Consider the following 21,058-nt stretch of genomic DNA (forward strand, 5'->3'; position numbering starts at 1 on the left):
TTGATAAGACATTGTGTGAATGAGTGTGAAATTCAATTAAACAGAGATTAGATTTTAGTGTGTTATATCAAGCCTAAGAAAAGCCTTATGTCTATTTATCATTTACAAACTCCAATAAATGTAGCAATGAAAACTTATAAGTGCAAGATATTTCATTAGCAAATGCAATTAGTATAGCATTACATGGGTGAGATCAGATGATTTCATGAACTTATAAACAGTTTTCAAACTGAATATTCTTAATTTATATGTCTTAATATTTCAGGGTATGGCATTAAGCATGGGTGATAAGATCAACCTGTCACAGAAATCTGGAGCCAAAATGACCGCAGTTGCAAAATAAACAGAAGTATAGAACTTATTGAGCAGACAGAATAATATATTTATATGACTTTAAAAATAAACTGTATTTATTTGTATCAAATGGAGAAAAAAAACAATTTATATTTGTCAAATTTGTCAAATAGTTGAAGACATATTTGAGAGAATTATGATAAAAGGGATATTTGTTAAATTACAAAAACTTTGCTGAAGTCAGTAGACATTATTTTGAGTTAATTTCTTCTTCTATATTGTAATGCTTATGTGTTGATGTTATGAATTTAGAAAACTTTTGTCACTTCATTCAAATAAACTCGTATCAACTTATCAATTCAATTTTGTTACACATCAAGCAAGATAATTGCAACAGCTTTTGATATTGTTTTCCTCAACTGATCTATTTTTTATACCATGCTCAGCATTCCATTCACACTTTGCATGCAATTTATCCCAAAAATATATTTTGCAAATGTCCAAAAAAATGAAAGGTGTGAACCAACAATCGACCTCTTTTAGCAAAAAATATCTTGTTGGCTGAATGGTTCATGATAAATAAACTCATCATACATACCAGGACTAAATTTAGTATATACGCCAGATGCGCGTTTCGTCTACAAAAGACTCATCAGTGACGCTCAATCCAAAAAAGTTAAAAAGGCCAAATAAAGTACGACGTTGAAGAGCATTGAGGACCAAAATTCCTAAAAGTTTTGCCAAATACAGCTAAGGTAATCTGGGCCTTTCCAAAATGTTCGTTTCTTTCCTTCCTGAATTCTGACTGACCAGGCCAAAAAATGAGATTTCAATTGGTGTCAACAGACCTTAAAATTTTCCTTCATGTGACTTTTTCCAGAAATATGTCTTTGTATACCCCTGCTTTGAAAAGGGTATACCCCTGCTTTAAAAAAATTGTCCACCATCTGTCAATCCGTCTGTCTGTCCGTCCCATAAATATATCTTGTCGCATCTTTCTCAGGAACTACATCATAAGGATTTTTGAAATTTGGTTTCAGGGTTTATATAAGTCAGCAATACTTGGTGATGTTTTTCAGATTCATCACTCAACAACTTCTTGTTTACATCACTTTTTTATCAGGAACTATAATTAGGATTTCTGAAATTTGGTTTCAGGGTTGACATAATGTGTTTTCAGATTCATCATGCAGCAACTTCTTGTTTACTGAAATATTTTGGCGGGGGTATCATCAGTGAGCAGTAGCTTGCAGTTTCACTTATTTGCATTAAAAATGGTTCCTCAGAGTGTATAACCGGCTTCAGTTTGTTCTCATTCCCTCAAATCTTCAATATATGATTCACAGAGAGGCAAATGATTTAAACTCATAAGTCAAAAATAAACTGACAACTCCTTGGCTAAATAAGAATTAAAAAACAAATAAAAAGTAAAATCACAAAAAAACTGAACTCCTAGGGGTGCTATAAACAGTTTCGTACTAAAAACTAGGGGTATTTCCCCAGTGAGATTTACATACTGATGGAATTCCCTGCTATTTATATCCCACTAAATGAAAAAGTTGATTGTTTTTTATGTTCAATGTGAAAAACATATATTGAAGTTCAATTAAAATGCCACTTTTGTCAAGATTTAAAAAAAAAAAAAATGTTTTTGTGACTTCTTCTATATGGGAGGCAACTCCATAAACAGCTGATTTTCACCTGTTGCAAAAAGCACTTTGATTTGTCAGGTAAGATAGCTCCTTTCGGAGCAGGCGAACGTAGGCTGAAACTACATTTTCTTAAATCAGCCGGATAAGCTCTTCGAAATGCATATTATAAGAAATCTCAAATATATGCACAGGTTACTGATCCGTGTGTCCAAAGGTGGTCTGTTTTTAAGGTTTTTTAGGGGGAAAATGCCTAATTTCCAGCTGATAACTTGTACCAATTTGCATGTTTAAACAAGAGATGTTGGATTTTTTTTTATTTATTCAGAAAGTTCATAGAATTATCTTTCCATTGATGTATAGATATCTATATAACTATGAATATCTGACTTCTGCATGATGGGTCCACTATTACATGCCCTGTTACAGAATGACGTCACGTAAAAAACTGTTGATTGCACCCTAGGAATATTCAAAACAGACAGTCTCTAATTAAATGGCAAAATCAATAGCTCAAACACATCAAATGAATGGATAACAACTGTCATATTCCTGACTTGGTACATGCAAACCATAGTATAAAAAACAAAACATAGAAAACTAAAGGCTGAGCAACAAAGTCCCAACCAAAAAATAAGTTGCTCAGGAAAGGAAAGCAGATCCTGCTCCACATTAGTACCTCTCGTGTTGCAAGTTAGTACAAACCCGGTAATCAGTCTCATTTAGGGAACAGGGCTGGGATTGTAGTTACGACATTAGAATATCTGGTATCATCAGTGAAATGGATATTCTATAATCGTCAATCAACTCATGATGGTATCTGTAAAACTTACGAAGGGATGATTTCAACTAAACCACTGGGAACTTTTGAGCAACCCTCTCTTAAGGAAATCTTGTTTGGACATACAAGCCCTGAATATCGTATCACCAGAGAGATGTATACTATGTATGTAGGTGCAGCTGGAATTTCGCTACCTGGTAATGGAAAGTTCATAAAAGGAACACAGTTTCTTCCAATTAGAATGCAGATTGTTTCTTGAAAAACAGGTTATAGAAACGTTGACCTGTCTATCAATCAATACAGTACAACAATAAATTTTATAGCTAATTTCTTGCACACCAATGTCTCAAACAACCTTTAACCATAACTGCTGTTTTCTTGGTTCATACATGTATGCTTTCTTTTCTATACAAACTATATAAGCTAGAAACGACAATAGATGAAAGAAATCTACGTGCTATCTCTCCAGAATTTGTTTCTTATAAAAATGTTATTTTTCATAAAGACTATGATTTGTATAGTAAGAAATACAAATCATTGATAAAGACATTTTTTTTTAAAACTCAAAACAAACTAATAAACTGCAAGAAATGAACAAATTCATGACGTGTGTTCTTACTTTTTATTTGTTTGTACATTTATAGACTGGTATTTTTTATGTTTTTTTTATTATCAAATCTCCAAGAACAGATGCCTTGGACTTGTCTCAACTAATTTCTGTATATGAAGTATACTATTTCATATTCAAACCATTAGCTCAACTTATTTTCGAACTTGACACAAACACTCCGAGTTGATTTCAAGAATGATTAATAAGTAAACACAGACACGTTTACTTTACTTCAAATTGTAAGTAACTATTAATCGTCCATCATTGTTCACAACCATTATAGACTTGGTAGAATAACAGGAACAGATAGAGCGCGGGAGATTTATTCCATCGTCTTTATTCAATACAACGCAACTGTTTTCTCCGTCACTGTCAATTCTGTGTAACGTATTTGACAGGAAACCAGTGATATAAATGTCCCCGTCATTGGAAACAGAGATTCCATTTAGATATTCTAAGCCTGGGGGAGATATTTCAAACAGTTTTACTCCGCGTATGTCTATACAGTAAATATTGTTACAGTGCAAGGTTCCCCCTATAATTGTTCCGTCTGATCTTCCACAGAGGATATGTTTTCCGGTTATATCGGGAATCATATTTTCGACCTCAAAATCTGAATTCAAAACAAATAAACCTTTGACTTTACCGTTTAGAATAAGACGATGTTTTGTTTGTGCGATCCCATGACATTCATCTTCTAGCTTTATTTGTCTATGAACCATTCGGGTTTTTAAATCTAGAATTACTACTTTTCTTTCATTGGCCAATGTCATGGCAACCAAATCATCTGGCATCGTAGCAAGACATAAAGGATTATGGGAAAGTTCCATTTCTAGCTTTTCTAAACCGTTTTGATCGTAAACTACTAATTTACGATTGTTTAAATTAGTTACAACGATATCTCCATTATGCAAAAGTTTAATGTCTGAGGAGGACTGAAAATCTGTATCGTTGGAAATTCTAAATTCGCCAACCTTTTGAAGACTTCGGTCTTTCTCCTGGACATGGTTTGTCTTGTCTGTTTTGGGGAAAGCGGTACTTGGTTCTGGATCATGTGCAGTAGCTGTACGTTTCACTTGAGTGTATGCAAGTTTTAATCCTTTCAAAAATTCTTGAAAATCGTTGGATATGGTGAATGTCAAAGTTACATTTTCAAACTTTCTTTCTATCTTGGAAGCATGTTTTTCAATAACTGAGAAGGAATTATTAATCTTAGACATGTAAACGTACGACTGTAAACTTAATTCTTTTCTGGCCATTTCCTCGACATTGTTTACCCATTCATGCAAACTATTCTTTTTACTCATTACACCAACTTCTCTTTGTTTTAGTACCTCTGTTTCCTGATTGTACAGGTCATGAAAATGTTCCCTAATTTTATTTTCAGCCTCGTCAATGTATGCATCTATTTGTTTTCTAAACTGCTGTAAATCCTTTTCAAATTTGTCCTTTTGCTTCAACAGATATTTTCTACTTTTGTAGAATTCTTTGTACAATTCATCTAATAGAGTGTTAGTTTTATTCATACGTTTGATGATATCAGCCATTTTTATGCCGATATCTTTTTCGTTTGTGTAAGGGTCCATAACTTCCATGTTACATGTAGGCTTGTGTGAAATCCTCTTGCACTCAGAACAACAAGGAACATCATGATCAGTACAGTAGAATAAATAAACTTGTTCACGATGTATACGGCAACTGAAGTCCATGACTGGTGCTGAAATTTAAACAAAGGAATAAAATGAGAATTACTAAAAATGTTATGTAAGTTTCGTTAACGAAGTAATTGACGACAGTGACTGAAGTCACAATTTTATGTAAATATGATTTTAATAAATTGCAGAATTCCTTTTCACAGCATGTGCCAAGTCAACAACATTCCTACCAAGTGTCATCAAAAGATTGCCTTTTTGAATTGAAAATTGATTAGAATTTTTACTTTTTAGGTCACCTTGCGTTTGTCGTTTCTTTATCTTCATTATCACCTTGAAAATAGGGACGTTTTTATCCATTTGGATAATATTAAAGTACTATAAAAAGACATACACCAAGTTCATTTTTTAAAATAAAATTGCATGATAATACTCACTTCAGAATTTCTATCAACTGAATGATACTGAAATTTCAAGGGATATTCCAAAAAGTCATATATTTTGTATGTTGAAAATTATAAAACTTTACTTTTTCCTTTGTTACAAACAATTCAGGTGATATATGTGACGTTACAAAAAGTTAGTGTATATTTCATGCACCTTTGTAAATCAAATCATGCGAAAATATTGTTTATTGTTAAAACTATCATGTATGAATGGAAATTAAAGTTAGACAAAACAGGATTTAAATGTTCACTTTGTAAATAATAGTAATTACTTTTTAGATTTATATCATTAAATATATTTTTGAACCAGTTAAGTACCCACAGTGTTTAAGGGGATAACCTTCGTCTCAGGTAATTGTACCTAGAGTTTTAGTACAGTTACAAAATGCCTGTGCCAAGTGGGAAGTGTGACAGTTGTTCTCCATTTGTTTGATGTGTTTAAGCTTTTGATTTTGCTATTTGATTAGGAACTCTCCGTTTTGAGTTTCCGTCGAAGTTGATATTTTTGTGATTTTACCTTTTACATATTTTAGTTTATTTGCTCAATATGTATCATCTTGTTATGCCAGCACGAGTTCTCTGATGGACCATTTGATAGAAAGATTCATAGACGAACCGTTTTCCGTTTCTTTACGGTACAATTTCTTATAACTGATGTTATCCCATCAAACATTCCGGAGATATTGTATCTAACATATTAAACATAATATGAATACATCTTTTTCGAAACTCTTTTTCTATCACTAAAATTTAACGGATTTGCGTTTGATTAAAAATGTACGGGAAACTTATTCGATTTTCTAAAATCTTGTTGAAAAAAGCGGTTTGACGAAACGGTTAAATGACATTTAGATATAAAAAAAAGTCCAAAACATTAACAAAGATGATGTTATGGTAATTTAAATAAAATTAAATTATAGTTTATACATATTTTGATAATTCCCATGATTAAACTTCCACTGGTTTGTTTTCTTTAATGTTAAGGTCAGCTTGTTAGCTTGTCAGCTTGTCAGTTCTGTTTTAATTAGAGATTAAGGGATAGGTATTATATCATAAATGGGAAACAGCTTGATGACAGCATAGGTGTTATCAGACATGTCAGAGAATCATCTGTATATAATTTTGATAGGATGGCAGTTGTCGTTTGAGCATTGCACTGTTAGCAGTCATATTTTTACTTGTGGATAATTTATTCAGCCCACCCACCGAATCCCCAGCTGCACCTTTAAGAATTTAATAGTCTTATTTTAGTGTTAATTATTTTACATGTTTATTTAAACAGGGGCTACTCATAACATATTTGTTTTTTGTTTGTTTTAGTTTTATGTTGTGTGTGTTGTTCTGTCATTTAATTTGGCCTACTTAATTCAGGGAAATTATTTTCCCCCAATTCATTAATACATTTTATTATTTATTTAGGCTTTGTTTTATTTAAGGGTGATAATTAAGTTATTTTTGTTTGTACCTGTTGGAATCTACCGCAGGAATTCTCATTTTTCAAATTTATACTTGTCTGGGCTCTACCAGTCAGGTTCTAATAGTACCTGTTGGGATCTACCGCAGGAATTCTCAGTTTTCAAAATTCATACTTGTCTGGGCTCTACCACTCAGGTTCTAAAAGTACCTGTTGGGATCTACCGCAGGAATTCTCAGTTTTCAAAATTCATACTTGTGTGGGCTCTACCACTCAGGTTCTAAAAGTACCTGCTGGGATCTACCGCAGACATTCTCATTTTTCAAATTTATACCTGTTTGGGCTCTACCAGTCAGGTTTCTTAAATTAATTTTTCACCTGTCAGGGCTCTACTGCAGGTTCTTAAATTGCATAATTTAGACAATTTACTTTTTAATTAATTTAAAAATTGTTTTGAGTAGGTAGTGTTTTTTCATATGGTTATTTTTATTTTTATTGTAAGTTTTAACGAGTAGCCCCCTAGAAAGCCAAATGATACATTTATTAGTATTTTCATATGTATTTAGTATAAAAGATGTAGAAATGATTGTGAATATGATTTTAGTATACTGTGTATACAATAGTGTTTTAGTATACTAGTTTGTTAATAAAATTAGAATAGTTATTATAAAGTTTTGCGTATGATATCAGTATCCTGTACGGCAAGATATATATGTTCCATCCTAGTTGAACATTTCCTTTTCTACTCTAAGCATCTATAGAAATATAGATAAATGTGGTATGATGCATGAGACTAGTTATTGTCTATAAGGACACTTCAACTGTTCTTGTGGTATGGTATATATGTATGAGACTTGTTAGGTTCTAGGCGGAGATTTCTACTTGTTCTATGTGGTATGGTTCTTGAGACTTTTATGTACTTAAAGACATTTACATTTGTATGTGGTATGGTATATAAGAATTGGTAGCATTTATTAGGAGACATCTATTGTTCCTTGTGGTAGGGTACAGGAGACTTGTTAATGTGCTTTAGAAGACATCTACTGTTTTATTGGTATGGTATATTAGACTTTTCAGTGTTCAAGGAGACTTCTATTGTTCTGAAAGTTATAGGTATAAATTCCTTTTTTGTTTTATTCTATGTGTTTTCTTTCCATGATATGGATTTGATTGGCTTCTCCTCGCTTGTATTCCCAGTGTTCACCAAGTCTGAAATGATTCTAATGCATTCTTGGAAAATAATAGCATCAGTAGTACACCGCTGTTCAAAAGTCATAAATAGATTGACAAAAAACAAATCCGGGTTAAAAAATAAAACCGAAACATACCAACTATAAAAGGAAAACCATGGAACAACAGAAATACTGAAGTGCAATAAAACCAACGCCAACATACAAAGAAATGGATTATTTGATAGCAACTGTCATATTCCTTACATTTAAGAAAAAATGGTAGGTTTAACATGGTTTTGAGGCTAGACAAACCTCCCGCTTATATGGCAATGTTAAAGAAATATCGCTAATATGACAATGTTAAAGAAATATCCCTAATATGACAACACTGCGTTACAGGAATACAGTAAAAACAAACTTGAGAACACCAAGCACAGAGAAACGCTTAAATAAATAATATAATAGTACATAAGTAGTACAAGAAATATAGATACAGAAATGTCTTTTGCATGATGCTGCTATCAAGTTAAAAAAAATCATATTGTGGCCAGTAAAAACACATCAAATCGAAGTTTAGAATTGTAAAGAAAAGAAACAATTTGTCTTTCAGTCGCTTTTAGTCATGTTTTTTGTCAATTATTACTCGACTTATGTTTTTTGATTGTCACATTGATATCGTTCGCTTCTTTTTTAAAAACTCTTACATTCCTGAGATAATGTATCTCATATAAAGTAACACATATTTCCCGTTCAACCATGACATGTAATAGGTAATTGTCCTGTACAAGTTAGTTTATCTTTTAGGAAGTTTTTTTTCAAAAATTAAATGGATTTTATGAAAACCGAGAATATTAGATTTTCTGAAAATCTTGTTGAATATTTGAAATACTGACACAATTGATAGAGCTTACTTTTCAATAAACCATCCAGTTCACACTAATTCACGATAATTGGCCAGGCATTGGAGTTGGATCTTGAGAATACTAAAACCGTAAGTTTGAACGTTGCAAGTTTTTTGTATTTAAAACTTTAACCTTGGCGATGGTTATTAGTGTAAATACTAAAATATTATGAAGAAAATTAATCTGTAGGTGTTGTCTTTCATCGACATATACTAGTGTTTGATTGACCCTGGGCTTCTCCTCGCCTCTTAACTCATTTTTTAAAGTTTCAATATCTTATACTTTCTATCGTATACAGAATAGAAGTTCAAATATATATGGCGATTACGGAATATCATGTTACACACAGAAATGAAACTTAAAAAAAAACATAACATCTGAACCCATTTGATAAAGCTTTATCTTGTTAAACACCAGCCACTTTATTTAATAACCAGTCTGGAATTGAAGTTCGATCTTGAAAAATCTAAAACAGTTTGAACGTTGCAAGATTTTTTTTTATAAAGATCTAACTTGTGTTTACCTTGACAATACTTGTTAAAATTTTATTGCCAGCCAAATTGACTGTTTTTTGTTTTGTCCTAGGTGTTGTCTTTCATAGATAAATGAGTTTTGATTAGCCTTTTGCATTTCCTTATCTCTTATTACAGTGTTAAAAGTTTCAACATGTTATATTTCTCCTGTATACAAAATATAAGTTCCATGAGATATGGAGTTTACGGAAAATCCTTTTCTACACGAAAACTAAACTTTAAAAAAACCCGAACAATACATGACATTTGAACCTATTTGATAAACTTTATCATTTGATAAACATCATACGCTACATCCCATTGTTAACCAGTCAGGCAGTAGAGCTAGATCTATTGAAATCTAAAACCGTAAGTTTCAGTGTTAGATATATTATTTAGAGATGTTTATATTATATATAGTTATCAGTAAATGCACTTGTAAAAATATTATTCAAAATACTTTGTTCATTGAAATTGTTTTATTTAATTCAAATGATTAAAGAAAAAAAGGATTACATCTCATTTTAACTACAGCGGCAGTTTTGACTATCTCTTCGGTACAGACATGATTCTTAAATTGTCCGCTAATTAATTTCGAAATTATTGGAAATTAAGGTTTTAACTCCCTCAGCGAAATATGACCTTGGATGGATGTTGCGAATATTTAAGGTCCTTAATGAGTAATATAGCTATTCAACAGTTTCGGTCCTTGTACATTCTTAGCTTTCAATTGTTTGGCTTTGCCCGTTCCTGATGATGGTAAATCCAGAAAAGCACTTTCCTGAATCATAACATTTATAACGTGTTGTTTAATTTTTTTAAACAACGTTCAGCCTAAATTATTCTGAAAATAATTGAGTTTCTGTAATTTGTTTTCTATATTTAATTATTATTATGTTTCTGTTAATTATAAGTGTATATGAGATTAAACCAAGGGTTACTAGTCCAGAGTGAACTATCACAAATTATATAAATGTATGAATGAAAGTGAAAGTAAAAGGTTGATATTTTTTTCTCCTAGATAATTTATTTTTATAATTTCTACTTCATTTGAGCACAAGAACAAGTCATCTTGCATTGAGTATCCACGAAAACGGTTCTCGTCTGTTGGAACATCCATCAAAGTAAAAAAAAAAATACGTTTAAAAGTCCTAAATTGGTTGATTGATTGATTGGTATTAATCGCCACTTTCAACAGCATTGAACTATTTCGTGGCCGTCAGTAAACATTATGGTAGAGGAAGCCGATGTGCCCATTGAAATCCTCCGACCTTTGGTAGGAAAACCGACAATCCTATATAGTCAATTAAGATTGGAGTCGAGTGAACCTGCCAGGTGCGTGATTCGAACCTCAGTGTTGACATAATAGTGATACAGTTGTTCGACTACTAAGACCTCTCGGTCACCGAGGCCCCTTTAAATAAATAAATGACTCCCTCCAAACGCATTTACTACATACGAATACATATATTGTATGTTTGTTGGTCGGTAACATCATAATTTGTTTTGGTCGTTCCAATTACTCCAATGTCGTATGTTTCTGTTATTTTTTTAAAATCACAATAAATCAATGGCTAAAGCATGTAAATAACCAGTTTGTTGTTTTCTTATACATTAGTTTATGACTGCTTTTTCGTTCCCATAGAAAAGTTCGGTTTTCAACAAAAACAACCCCAAAGATTAACGTCAGCAATGATAATAGACTTTTCTTTAAAGTCTATAATCATAGTATAAAATACATGATTAAATAGTAATAGTTAACTAAGTGGTCACAATCAAATGTGAATATAATCCAGATAAAAGATATCATTTTCATATACTTTTACCACCATATCTAGAGTAAACATATACATATTACGTGTAAATAATGTGAGCTGTTTTTTAATCAAAATCAATGAACACCACAATCGCATAGGTTACATTTAACGTACTGTTATCATATTATACAGATTAGTGTTAAGTTATGTAATAAACTGCGTAAATTAAAAACTAATCCATTTTTATATTCTACAACTTGTACTATCTGAATTCAAGTATTGTATAATATCAAAATTATTGACAGCAAATGTTTTGCAATTTTGCAGGGGAAGACTATGAGCTCAACTGTAAAAACCAACGCCTCTACGGAAAGCGGTTCAGAGAGAACTCACAACAAAACCCATAAGAACTCTCACACAGAGCAACAGCAAAGAAAAAAATCAAAAGAGGAAAAGATCAATTCAAAGATAAAACATAAAAACTTGTACATGAAAGTAACTGGTAGTTATCATACAGATACCGGCTTGAAAGCACGGTTAAAACGCATTACAAAGGAAGACTTAGTCGTGCAGAATACCAGGCGTGATGGCGAAGATACTGTTTTCACAATACAGCTAAGAAGCTCAAAACTGGCAAAAAAAATTATTTCTTCTATTCACAAAGAAAACAAAAACACCGAAGATAAATTTTTTATAATAGACCAACAACAGAAAGATGTCAAAGAACAACGTAGCTTTCTTCAAAACAACCAAATCAAATTAAAAGAATTAGTGGACAAAGAAGCATGTGAAGTTGTGTCCAATCATAACAAAATGATAAATGAGGTACAACAAAGAATAAAAAACGTTACTGAAAAGTTGGGAAGGGACTCCCATGAGTACAACGAGGAAGAAGAAGACATGGATATCGTTCCAGGTGATGAAAAGTCACAAACCGATTCCATAGAAGCATCAAATATATCTCATCGTGCAAAACAGGAAATTGATGCGTTACAAGATAAACTTACAGAACTTAAATTACAAAAGAAAGAATTCAAGGATTTTATAACATGTATGGATGAAATGTTGAAGAAACATAAATCATCTAAAAAATCTAACTCTGCAATGAATTTGGTATATTCCGAGTTTCAGATAGAATGCAAACATCTGAAATCTGCATTGCCTATGTATGCTAGAAGAAATCAAATTGTTTCAACTGTTACAGAAAATCAAGTTTCAATAATCATAGGAGAAACAGGTTCTGGAAAGAGCACCCAAGTTACCCAATATTTATATCAAGCTGGACTGGCAGATTCGGGATTGATTGTTTGCACACAACCACGAAAAATTGCTGCAACCAGCTTGGCTACACGAGTTGCCCATGAGCTAAACACATCCGTTGGCAACCTAGTTGGATATCACGTTGGTATGCAGATGAAAACGTCACATGCAACAAAAATTATTTACATGACTGATCAAATGCTTTTAAATCTTTGCCTAAAAGATGAAAACTTTTCTAAATACGCATGCATTATAATTGATGAGGCTCACGAAAGAAGCATATACACTGATTTGCTTCTAGGAATGATCAAAACAAGTTTAACTAAAAGACCTGACTTAAAAGTTGTAATCACATCAGCAACAATCGAACCGGAAATATTTGTAAATTTCTTTGGTACATGCCCTGTTTTAAAAATTGCTGGAAGAATGTTTCCGGTAAACGTCATTTGGCCGACTGAAAAGGAGGCTGATGAAGATTATGAAAGCGCAGCATTAAAGAAAACAGTATATGTCCACGAAAAAGAGCAGAGTGGAGATATCCTGACATTCTTAACATCGCCGTTAGAAATCGAGAAATGTTGCAATAACTTTGAAAAGACTTTCAAGGATACGAACAACTTTATATGTCTGCCTCTTCATGGACGTTTACAACCACAAGAACAACAAAAAGTATTTGAACCAAGCCCCGTAGGAAAACGCAAAATAGTTTTTGCTACTAATAGCGCTGAAACTTCCATCACCATACCTGGTATTAAATATGTCATCGATACTGGAGTTGCAAAAGAAATGTTATATGATCCACAAAAGAACATAAACGCGTTAAACGTAACCAATATAACCAAAAGTTCAGCAGAACAAAGGAAAGGTCGGGCTGGAAGAACTGAACCAGGTAAATGTTATCGGCTATATACAGAAAACATTTATAACAATATGGAAACAAACTCAAAGCCAGAAATCTTAAGAGTTCACTTAGGACAAGCTCTCCTGAAGCTATATGAGCTAGGGGTTAATCCACTACAATTTGACTTTGTGCAAAAGCCATCACAACATTTAATAGACACAGCGATGGAAACGTTGGAGCTTGTTGGGGCTGTTTCTGACAATAAGATAACCGAGCGAGGAAAATGGATAGCAAAGCTTCCGATCGATCCTAAATTCGGTGCGTTTGTGTATGAAGCTATAGAAGAAGAAGTTGGGATTGAGGGGATTGTTTTGTCAGCTTGCTGTGGAACTAGTAGTATGTTTTACAGATCAGGATCAGAAAGTCAAAAAAACGAAGCTGACAAACGGAAAGTCCGTTTTTGTCACGAAGGAGGAGATTTCATGACCATGTTAGCAGTATTCCGTGAATGGCACAGCCAACAAGAAAAATCTAAAAGTTATTGGTGTAGCCAGAATTCAATTAATAATAAAGTATTACGTGGAATAAGAGAGACAGTCAATGAGATTTTGAATGTCCTGAAAAAAGAACAAGGAATACTTATGCCGTTTCAACTCAAAACACCAAAAGATGTTGACGAAAAACTTCAAGAGATGTTGTTCAAGATATTTAGACAAAACATTTGCCATTATCTAGGACATGACAAGGCCGGATATTTAGTTGTACAGAAAGACCAAATCGTGCAAATCTTTCCAGCATCATCTTTAAAAACACTTGGACTTCAACCAGACTGGATTGTAATAGAGCGTGTGTTAAAAACATCACGTGATTTTGCAACCAACATTACTCCAGTGAAAGATTCGTGGTTACAGAAAGCATTATCAGATAATATGCTAAAATTCGACTTCAATGCCATTCAAAGTCAAAGGGTTGAGCAAGCTGTATTTTGTGCAGTTGGAGAAAAATTGTTCTCGAATTTTGTGGGTTTAAGATATTCTGAACTGCGAAATTTGGAAAACACATTGCGACAAGTACTTGATGGAACATTTGTTACAATAGAGGCATCTAAGGAATACGGTGAAATAACAGCATTTGCGACAGACAAGAATAAGGAAACAGTTAAAGCTATGATAAACGATCGTTTGAACTTATTAAAAGGTACAATGAAAGGCGAGACAAAGGAATTTTACCTTTCATCTTTAAAGAAAGGCGTTAAAGTAGTGGTTGGAGCAGGGATGGACATTGTTGATGTTCTGATGCCAAATGAATACAAGACCGTTGTTGTGAACGTTATAGATAATTCTGTATCGGAGAAGGACATTCGTGAATACTTTGAAAAATTTGGTAACGTTGTCAATGCATATAAATTCAAAAACAGCAAAGATAAGACCAAATGGGGAAAAATAACATATCAACGAAAAGAAGACGCTGAGTCGTCCGTTCAATCGACGAAGGATAAGAGTATAAGTGCATTTCCAGACATAGGTTATCAGCCTACAAAAGACATAGTTAGCCTTTGCACTATGAGAGCAAAGATCGAATGGTGTAGACGTCCAACGTTTGCATTTATTCGATTTACAGATTCTTCAATTGTTCAAAGAGCATGCAAGGCATCGATTTCCATCAGGGGTACGTCAGCAAGAATAAGAAAAGGCAAAGGAAACGCCTCTGAGATCCATGTTACAAATCTTTGCAATAATACTACGGAAGATGAGTTGCGCACAGCTTTTCTTAATACATTATCACTTGAATTAGGTACAATTGAGAATATAGCTGTCAGAAAGAAGAATGTAAAAACAAATGAAAGTGAACTTAAATCTCTGAAGCAAACCATTGAGTCGAAATTGAATGAGTATGTCATAGCAGGAACGTATTATCTAGATTTAAAACCTCCAAGAGACAATCACGTTACCTTCTTGGCCTTCGTGTCGTTTTCCATACCCGAAGAGGGAATGGCAGCTTATGATGGCATACATAACAGTTTCAAGATTAACTATGAAACAGTATCCATGACAGTAGAATTCAAGACCTCAGTTGTTGTTCGAAAAAATCTCTTTCCGATGCACGAAGAAACATTAAGCAATCTTTCTGAAACGCTTGACAAAAATTTGGATGTTAAATATCGCACAAAGACACTGAAAAATGGGAACGTGCTAGTGGAGTTGCAATGCGAGTCCAGAGATAACGCTATAAAAGCAAAAACGGTTGTGGAAAAAGTTATCGAAGGAAAGAGGTATGACACAGAGCAGCCTGGTGAATTGGAAAAATTGTTTACTCAGGGCGGCAAAAGATTGTTTGAAAGAGTGAAAAATGAGACAAACACGATCATCCATACTGATGCTCGGGATTTCTCTATAATAATCCATGGGCCAACAGAAGCTCAAGAAAAAACTGCAGAAATGTTAACAAAGTATTTAAGAGATCTTAGCAGCGGCATATCACAACAAATAACATTGAAGGGACCAGACAAGCCAGTTGGAGTGATGAAAGAACTCATGATGCGATATGGTTATGATTTAAATACGCTTGTTGATGAATATGGTTTGAAATATGTTGAACTTGATCGTCGGGGACATATTTTGACAGTTACTGGAGATCAACAGGCAGTCCAGATAGTCATTGAGAAAATACAAACTGTTATTGAAGAAACCGGACTAAAAATGAAGGGAAAAGTTCTGCAACCTAGTACAACCAGAGAATGTGTTGTTTGCTTTTGTGAAATAGAGGACGGTAAAATGTATAGATTAGAAGCTTGTGGCCATTCCTATTGTAAAGAATGCGTTGAGTTTCAGTTTCAATCTGATCTCAACTCTCTTCCTGTATGTTGCAGCAGTGAAGGTTGCGAAGAAAAGTGGGTGTTGAAAGATATTACAAAAATTGCAGATAAAACAAACAATCCAGTTGACCTATTAGTCGAGAAAGCTACCAGCTCTTTCGTTGCAAAAAATCAGAGAGCATATAAATACTGCACAACGCCCGATTGTCCAATAATTTATCGGGCAACAGAAAAGGAAAATTTATTCACATGTCCACAGTGTGAGAGTCGTATTTGCACAGGGTGTCTAAAACAATTTCATGATGGCTTATCATGTGAACAAGTAAAATTAGCAGAAAAAAAGGAGGCTGATGATAAAAATCTAAGGTTATTGCTTCAGGAGTGTAAACTAGACATTAAGAAATGTCCAAATTGTTCAACACTAATAGAGAAAATTTCAGGGTGTAATCGTATGACATGCAGTGCATGTAAAACTTATATTTGTTGGATTTGTTTGAACCACTATCCCACTTCAAGTGAATGTTATGATCATCTCAGTAAAGAGCATGGTGGTTACTACTAAGGATTTCCAAGTTTGTGTCATTGAAGAACAAATTTATGAATTAAGTAATTGCCTAAACATTTTCACTTTCATAATGCGTTCTAAGTTATTATAGCAGAGGGAAATCTATGTATTACAGAACAAACTTGAAATTTTGAAATATGTAATAAGCTAAACTAAATATTTAAAAACTTATATTTAAACAATTTATATTATAAATTTCAAATTTTATATATCTTAGTTTATCAGTATAATTGTATATTTTAAGCTGCATACATAATTAAGTGTTTCTCAATCACCTATGTAAATATATAATTGCTAAAACTAAAAAGATAAAAAAATGTTGTACCCATCAGTGAACTCGAACCAACAAAATTTTTAAATAGTCACGGCTGCCTTGCTTGTTCATTTGCAAGAAAAACACAAACTTTATACTAGATACCCTCTAAAAGTGCTGCCCTAGCTTGGTTAGATTGGTTAAAAATTATATATCTGTGGTTTCAGAGATTTTTTCTAAAATCTAAAAACGCAGATGACAATGATGGACGCTATGTGAGGGAAATCATCTGGCCAGGGATATTATGTATTATTAGTAATACATTGCACAAAATTTCTGCAAATATGTATCAAAGCGTGTAGCAAAGGAACAGTGCTTTCACTGTTTTTTCTCTCGTCTAATGATCAGTCAGGCGCTGTAGCACCTAGCCTCGGATTAGTGAATTTTTTAAAGATGTCAATAAAACTACATCTGCATTAAAACACACAATTTCAACAAACTAAAGACTTTGTAGGGGCAAAGAAATCTCAATATTTTGTCATATAAATTTACACGAATGTGTTAATGTGAAATAAACATTTCAAGCATCCTGATAACCGTTTAGTTAACTTGCCAGAAAATTATGTATGTATATAGCAAATCATTAGCATTTGGATGGACTGACATGTAAATATTTTGGTATTCATACAGGGAAAAATATGAAGTAGAACACACAAAAGATCAGACAAGAACAAATAGGTCAGAAAGGTAAAAGTTGACAGCAAACACCACAAGCACAGAACAATGCTCTTTGGCTTTCACACGAAAAAAAGAAGATACATGTAATTGTAACAGAAGAGAAGGAATAGATTTATTGGTCTACCACACAAAACTCATATACACACTTGAATAATTTTAGTCAAAGCAAAGAAAGTGTACCACAGCATTTATTTTTCTCATATGATAAGTGAGATCTTCATCAATCTTATGGTCTTTTGTTCACGCCATGAGGTGCTTGAGCACCTGAGATCACCCCAAGTTTTTTGGTGGGGTTCGTGTTGTTTATTCTTTAGTTTTCTATGTTGTGTCGTGTGTGCTGTTGTTTGTTTGTCTTTTTTCATTTTTAGCCATGGCGTTGTCAGTTTGTTTTAGATTATGAGTTTGACTATCCCTTTGGTATCTTTCGTCCCTCTTTTAATAGAAAAGTTAATAAAAAAAATTACCCCACTCAAACAAAATACACATGAATATAAGTTTTTCTTTAAATTTCAGATATAAAGTGTCAAATTGGTTAGTTAAAGTTTAAAGCATTACTTTTTCTATCAATCTTTCACAATTTTCATTTTTATCACTTCTATATTTAAAATAAAAAAGTGGTTTGTTTTTTCAAGTGCATCTCCTAAAATGTCTCACCTGCATTACTTATCTTGATTGAATTTCATGTGATTCACTGAATATAGATAAAAAAAAAAATTACAGCAGACTTAATAACGAAAATTCAACAGTGGACCAATAAATCATTAAAATTAGGTCAAGGTCAGAAGAACACTGTCAAACATCATGAACACCAAACAATCATTCCATACAACTTATACAGTTGAACTATTGTTTATGGTATCTGAGAAACAGAAATAACAGGAAAACTTAATAGTTAACCTATTGATACTATCATCAAATTAACATACACCAACAACAGGATTGATGCTTCCATATTTCTTATGTGCCTGTCCTAAGTCAGGGCCTGTAGTTAAGTGGTTTTCATTGTTTCATGTCATATTTGTTTTTCCTAAATTGTTCATAATTTATAACAATACAGCTATAAATTAGGCAATTGGTTTTCTCAGTTTAATTGTGTCATAGTTTTCATTTTGGGCCTTTTATAGCCGACTTTACAGTATGAGTTTCTGTCCTAGTTGAAGGCTGCATGGTTGCTTATTATTGCTAGCTTGGTGGATAGCTAACTCATTGGCAATGGCACCACATCTCCTTATTTATATATAGATCATTTTTTTGATAAACGAAAATAAAATAATGTTCTGAGTAGGACACAGCTTTGTATCTTTGAATTATACAACAAAAAGACAGATTCCTATATATATTCCCCTTGAATTCGTTTATCAACAATTTTAATAGAATCATTCAAAAGGTTTGAAATAGTATAGAACCATTAAAATAACATAACTACCAAATGAAATTTACAATGAAACCATTTGAAGTTTAACAGATTTTTATTTCCATTATAAAATGCTTCTTCTTTGATAGCACTTAGATAAAGAATTCAATAAAAATTTAATAGTACAGATCATTCATTAAATACAGGTCTTTAATTTACAGAGAACAAAGAAAATATATGCTATCTTTTCCTTGTGCGTTTGCTTTTATTTTCACTGTCTGATGTTGATGAAAGAGATAATGCTTTTCTTTTGTTCCTATCTGAACCTGATGGTCTGAAAGTAAAAAAAAAAAGACAAGTTTTTAAAAACTACAAACATGAATAAATATATAAATACTAGAACACACCCACAATATTGTGGGTCCGTGACTGAGACAAAGTACATAACTATGTGTAAGCCTTATTTTACCCTGGATTTTTAGGATAGATATTGTCATCTGATAAAGTCCATGCTAAAGCTGATAATAAGATGCAGTTTTCTCTGCATTCAAAATCTTTTTGTTTGAACCTGTTGACCTGGACCTGGACCTGGAAAAGGGCATGGAATGGAGTATGTTTAATCAACAGCATTGTCCTATATTAGTTATAAACAAGTGAAACTGCGAGCTACAGCTCACTGATAGTACCCCCACCGCAAGTGGATAATTTTAATAGTGTAAAAATATGCAAGTGTTCTGTAAACAGGAAGTTGTTGAGTGATTAATCTGAAAACGCATTACACGGTATAGCTGACTTGTATAAATCCTGAAACCAAATTTCAGAAATCCTTGTATAGTAATTCCTGAGAAAAATGTGACGAAAATTTTCAACTTGGCTATCATATGTAAAATCATACAAGTGTTCGGTAAACAGGAAGTTGCCGAGTGATGAATATGAAAACGCATCACACAGTATAGCTGACTTATATCAAGTCTGAAACCAAATTTCAGAAATCCTGGTATTGTAGTTCCTGAGAAAAATGTGACAAAAATTTTCAACTTGGTTATCATGTGTAAAAATGATACAAGTGTTCGGTAAACAGGAAGTTGTCGAGTGATGAATCTGAAAACGCATCACACAGTATAGCTGACTTATATCAAGCCTGAAACCAAATTTCAGAAATCCTGGTAGTGTAGTTCCATAGAAAAATGTGACGAAAAATATTCATGGGACGGACTGACGGACTGACGGACTGACGGAAGGACAGACAGAGGTAAAACAGTATACCCCCCTTTTTTTCAAAGCTGGGGTATAATAAAGTTGAATTCTTTGCTTCACTGTTTAACATCATGCCAGCTAACAAATTGGATACTGTACCTATATGCCTTATTCTAAGTCTAGAGTTTTAGTATTTGTATTGTCATCTTATAAAGTCATATTGATTAAAATACTACAATAGGAAACAATGTGACAATGATAGAATTTATTAGTGTCAACCCTGTGATTATGACCCGTGTATAAAGCAAATCCTAAATACACTGTTTGGTGGTGCGTCTGTTAGAAGCGGAACGTACAGATAAGGTAATAGTTGGTGAATATACTATTGGTATCGGTATCAGTTTCGATCCGAAACTTTTTAATTATTTGGAAAACAAAAGGGTCTGGAGTGGAGTAATTTTTAATCATCACCTTTGTTCTATATTAGCTATATATAAAGTTGAATTCTTTGATTTGTCGTTTTTACCCCATGACGGCAGACACATTGGACCTCGTTATTTAAGTATTATAGATATAAAAATTTGACAACTAGAACCAGCAGATGATGAAACCTGCATTGAATGTATAATTTTCTATTTTTAATAAATCAACTCCAAGCAATTAAAAGCCTTGTGCTGATGCTGCATTAGAACAACATTTAAAGGAAGATGAAAATTATATATTTTTTTAAGGTAATGCAACTGCGTTCTGATTTGGTTCTCTTTGAAAAATTAACAATCAGGAAATAAAAGTGTGTGTTGTTTTTCTCATAAATTTCCTTTTTGTTGAAGGCTGTATCCTAAGTCA

General features: G+C 32.9%; 4 protein-coding genes across 9 annotated transcripts in view; 2 read left to right on the plus strand and 2 right to left on the minus strand.

The window, feature by feature from the left end:
- LOC139490903 (coatomer subunit beta-like) overlaps window positions 1-648 on the plus strand; it is an 82,985-nt gene extending 82,337 nt beyond the window's left edge. For all 5 annotated transcript variants that reach the window (XM_071278038.1, XM_071278036.1, XM_071278039.1 and 2 more), the window contains exon 22: window positions 266-648. In XM_071278038.1, coding sequence (XP_071134139.1) covers window positions 266-343 — 78 coding nt within the window. In that variant the 3' untranslated portion in view covers window positions 344-648. The remainder of the gene's footprint in view (window positions 1-265) is intronic.
- Window positions 649-3,343: 2,695 nt separating this feature from the next.
- On the minus strand, window positions 3,344-5,536 carry LOC139490908 (uncharacterized). The gene is made up of 2 exons (XM_071278044.1): window positions 5,424-5,536; window positions 3,344-5,051 (listed from the first exon to the last, which is right to left on the minus strand). The coding sequence occupies exon 2, from the start codon at window positions 5,041-5,043 to the stop codon at window positions 3,562-3,564; it is 1,482 nt and encodes a 493-aa protein (XP_071134145.1). The 5' UTR covers window positions 5,044-5,051; window positions 5,424-5,536; the 3' UTR covers window positions 3,344-3,561.
- Window positions 5,537-8,883: 3,347 nt separating this feature from the next.
- LOC139490909 (uncharacterized) lies at window positions 8,884-16,808 on the plus strand. 2 transcript variants are annotated; one of them, XM_071278045.1, is made up of 2 exons: window positions 8,884-9,009; window positions 11,517-16,808. In XM_071278045.1, the coding sequence occupies exon 2, from the start codon at window positions 11,526-11,528 to the stop codon at window positions 16,665-16,667; it is 5,142 nt and encodes a 1,713-aa protein (XP_071134146.1). In that variant the 5' UTR covers window positions 8,884-9,009; window positions 11,517-11,525; the 3' UTR covers window positions 16,668-16,808. The 2 variants fall into 2 exon arrangements, with proteins under 2 accessions (XP_071134146.1, XP_071134147.1); XM_071278046.1 differs by lacking the exon at window positions 8,884-9,009 and adding an exon at window positions 9,660-9,801.
- A 2,303-nt stretch (window positions 16,809-19,111) lies between these two features.
- LOC139490928 (DNA topoisomerase 2-binding protein 1-A-like) overlaps window positions 19,112-21,058 on the minus strand; it is a 46,101-nt gene continuing 44,154 nt past the window's right edge. The window contains exon 44 of the mRNA XM_071278074.1: window positions 19,112-19,349. Within this exon, the coding sequence (XP_071134175.1) occupies window positions 19,256-19,349 (94 nt within the window). The 3' untranslated portion in view covers window positions 19,112-19,255. The remainder of the gene's footprint in view (window positions 19,350-21,058) is intronic.

This window comes from Mytilus edulis, chromosome 10 (genome assembly GCF_963676685.1).
Source record: "Mytilus edulis chromosome 10, xbMytEdul2.2, whole genome shotgun sequence".
NCBI classification, from domain to species: Eukaryota; Metazoa; Mollusca; class Bivalvia; order Mytilida; family Mytilidae; genus Mytilus; species Mytilus edulis.

What these genes read in the sequence shown, in the direction of transcription:
- LOC139490908 (XM_071278044.1), bottom strand. Translation starts at nt 5,043, where the DNA reads ATGGACTTCAGTTGCCGTATACATCGTGAACAAGTTTATTTATTCTAC.
- LOC139490909 (XM_071278045.1), top strand. Translation starts at nt 11,526, where the DNA reads ATGAGCTCAACTGTAAAAACCAACGCCTCTACGGAAAGCGGTTCAGAG.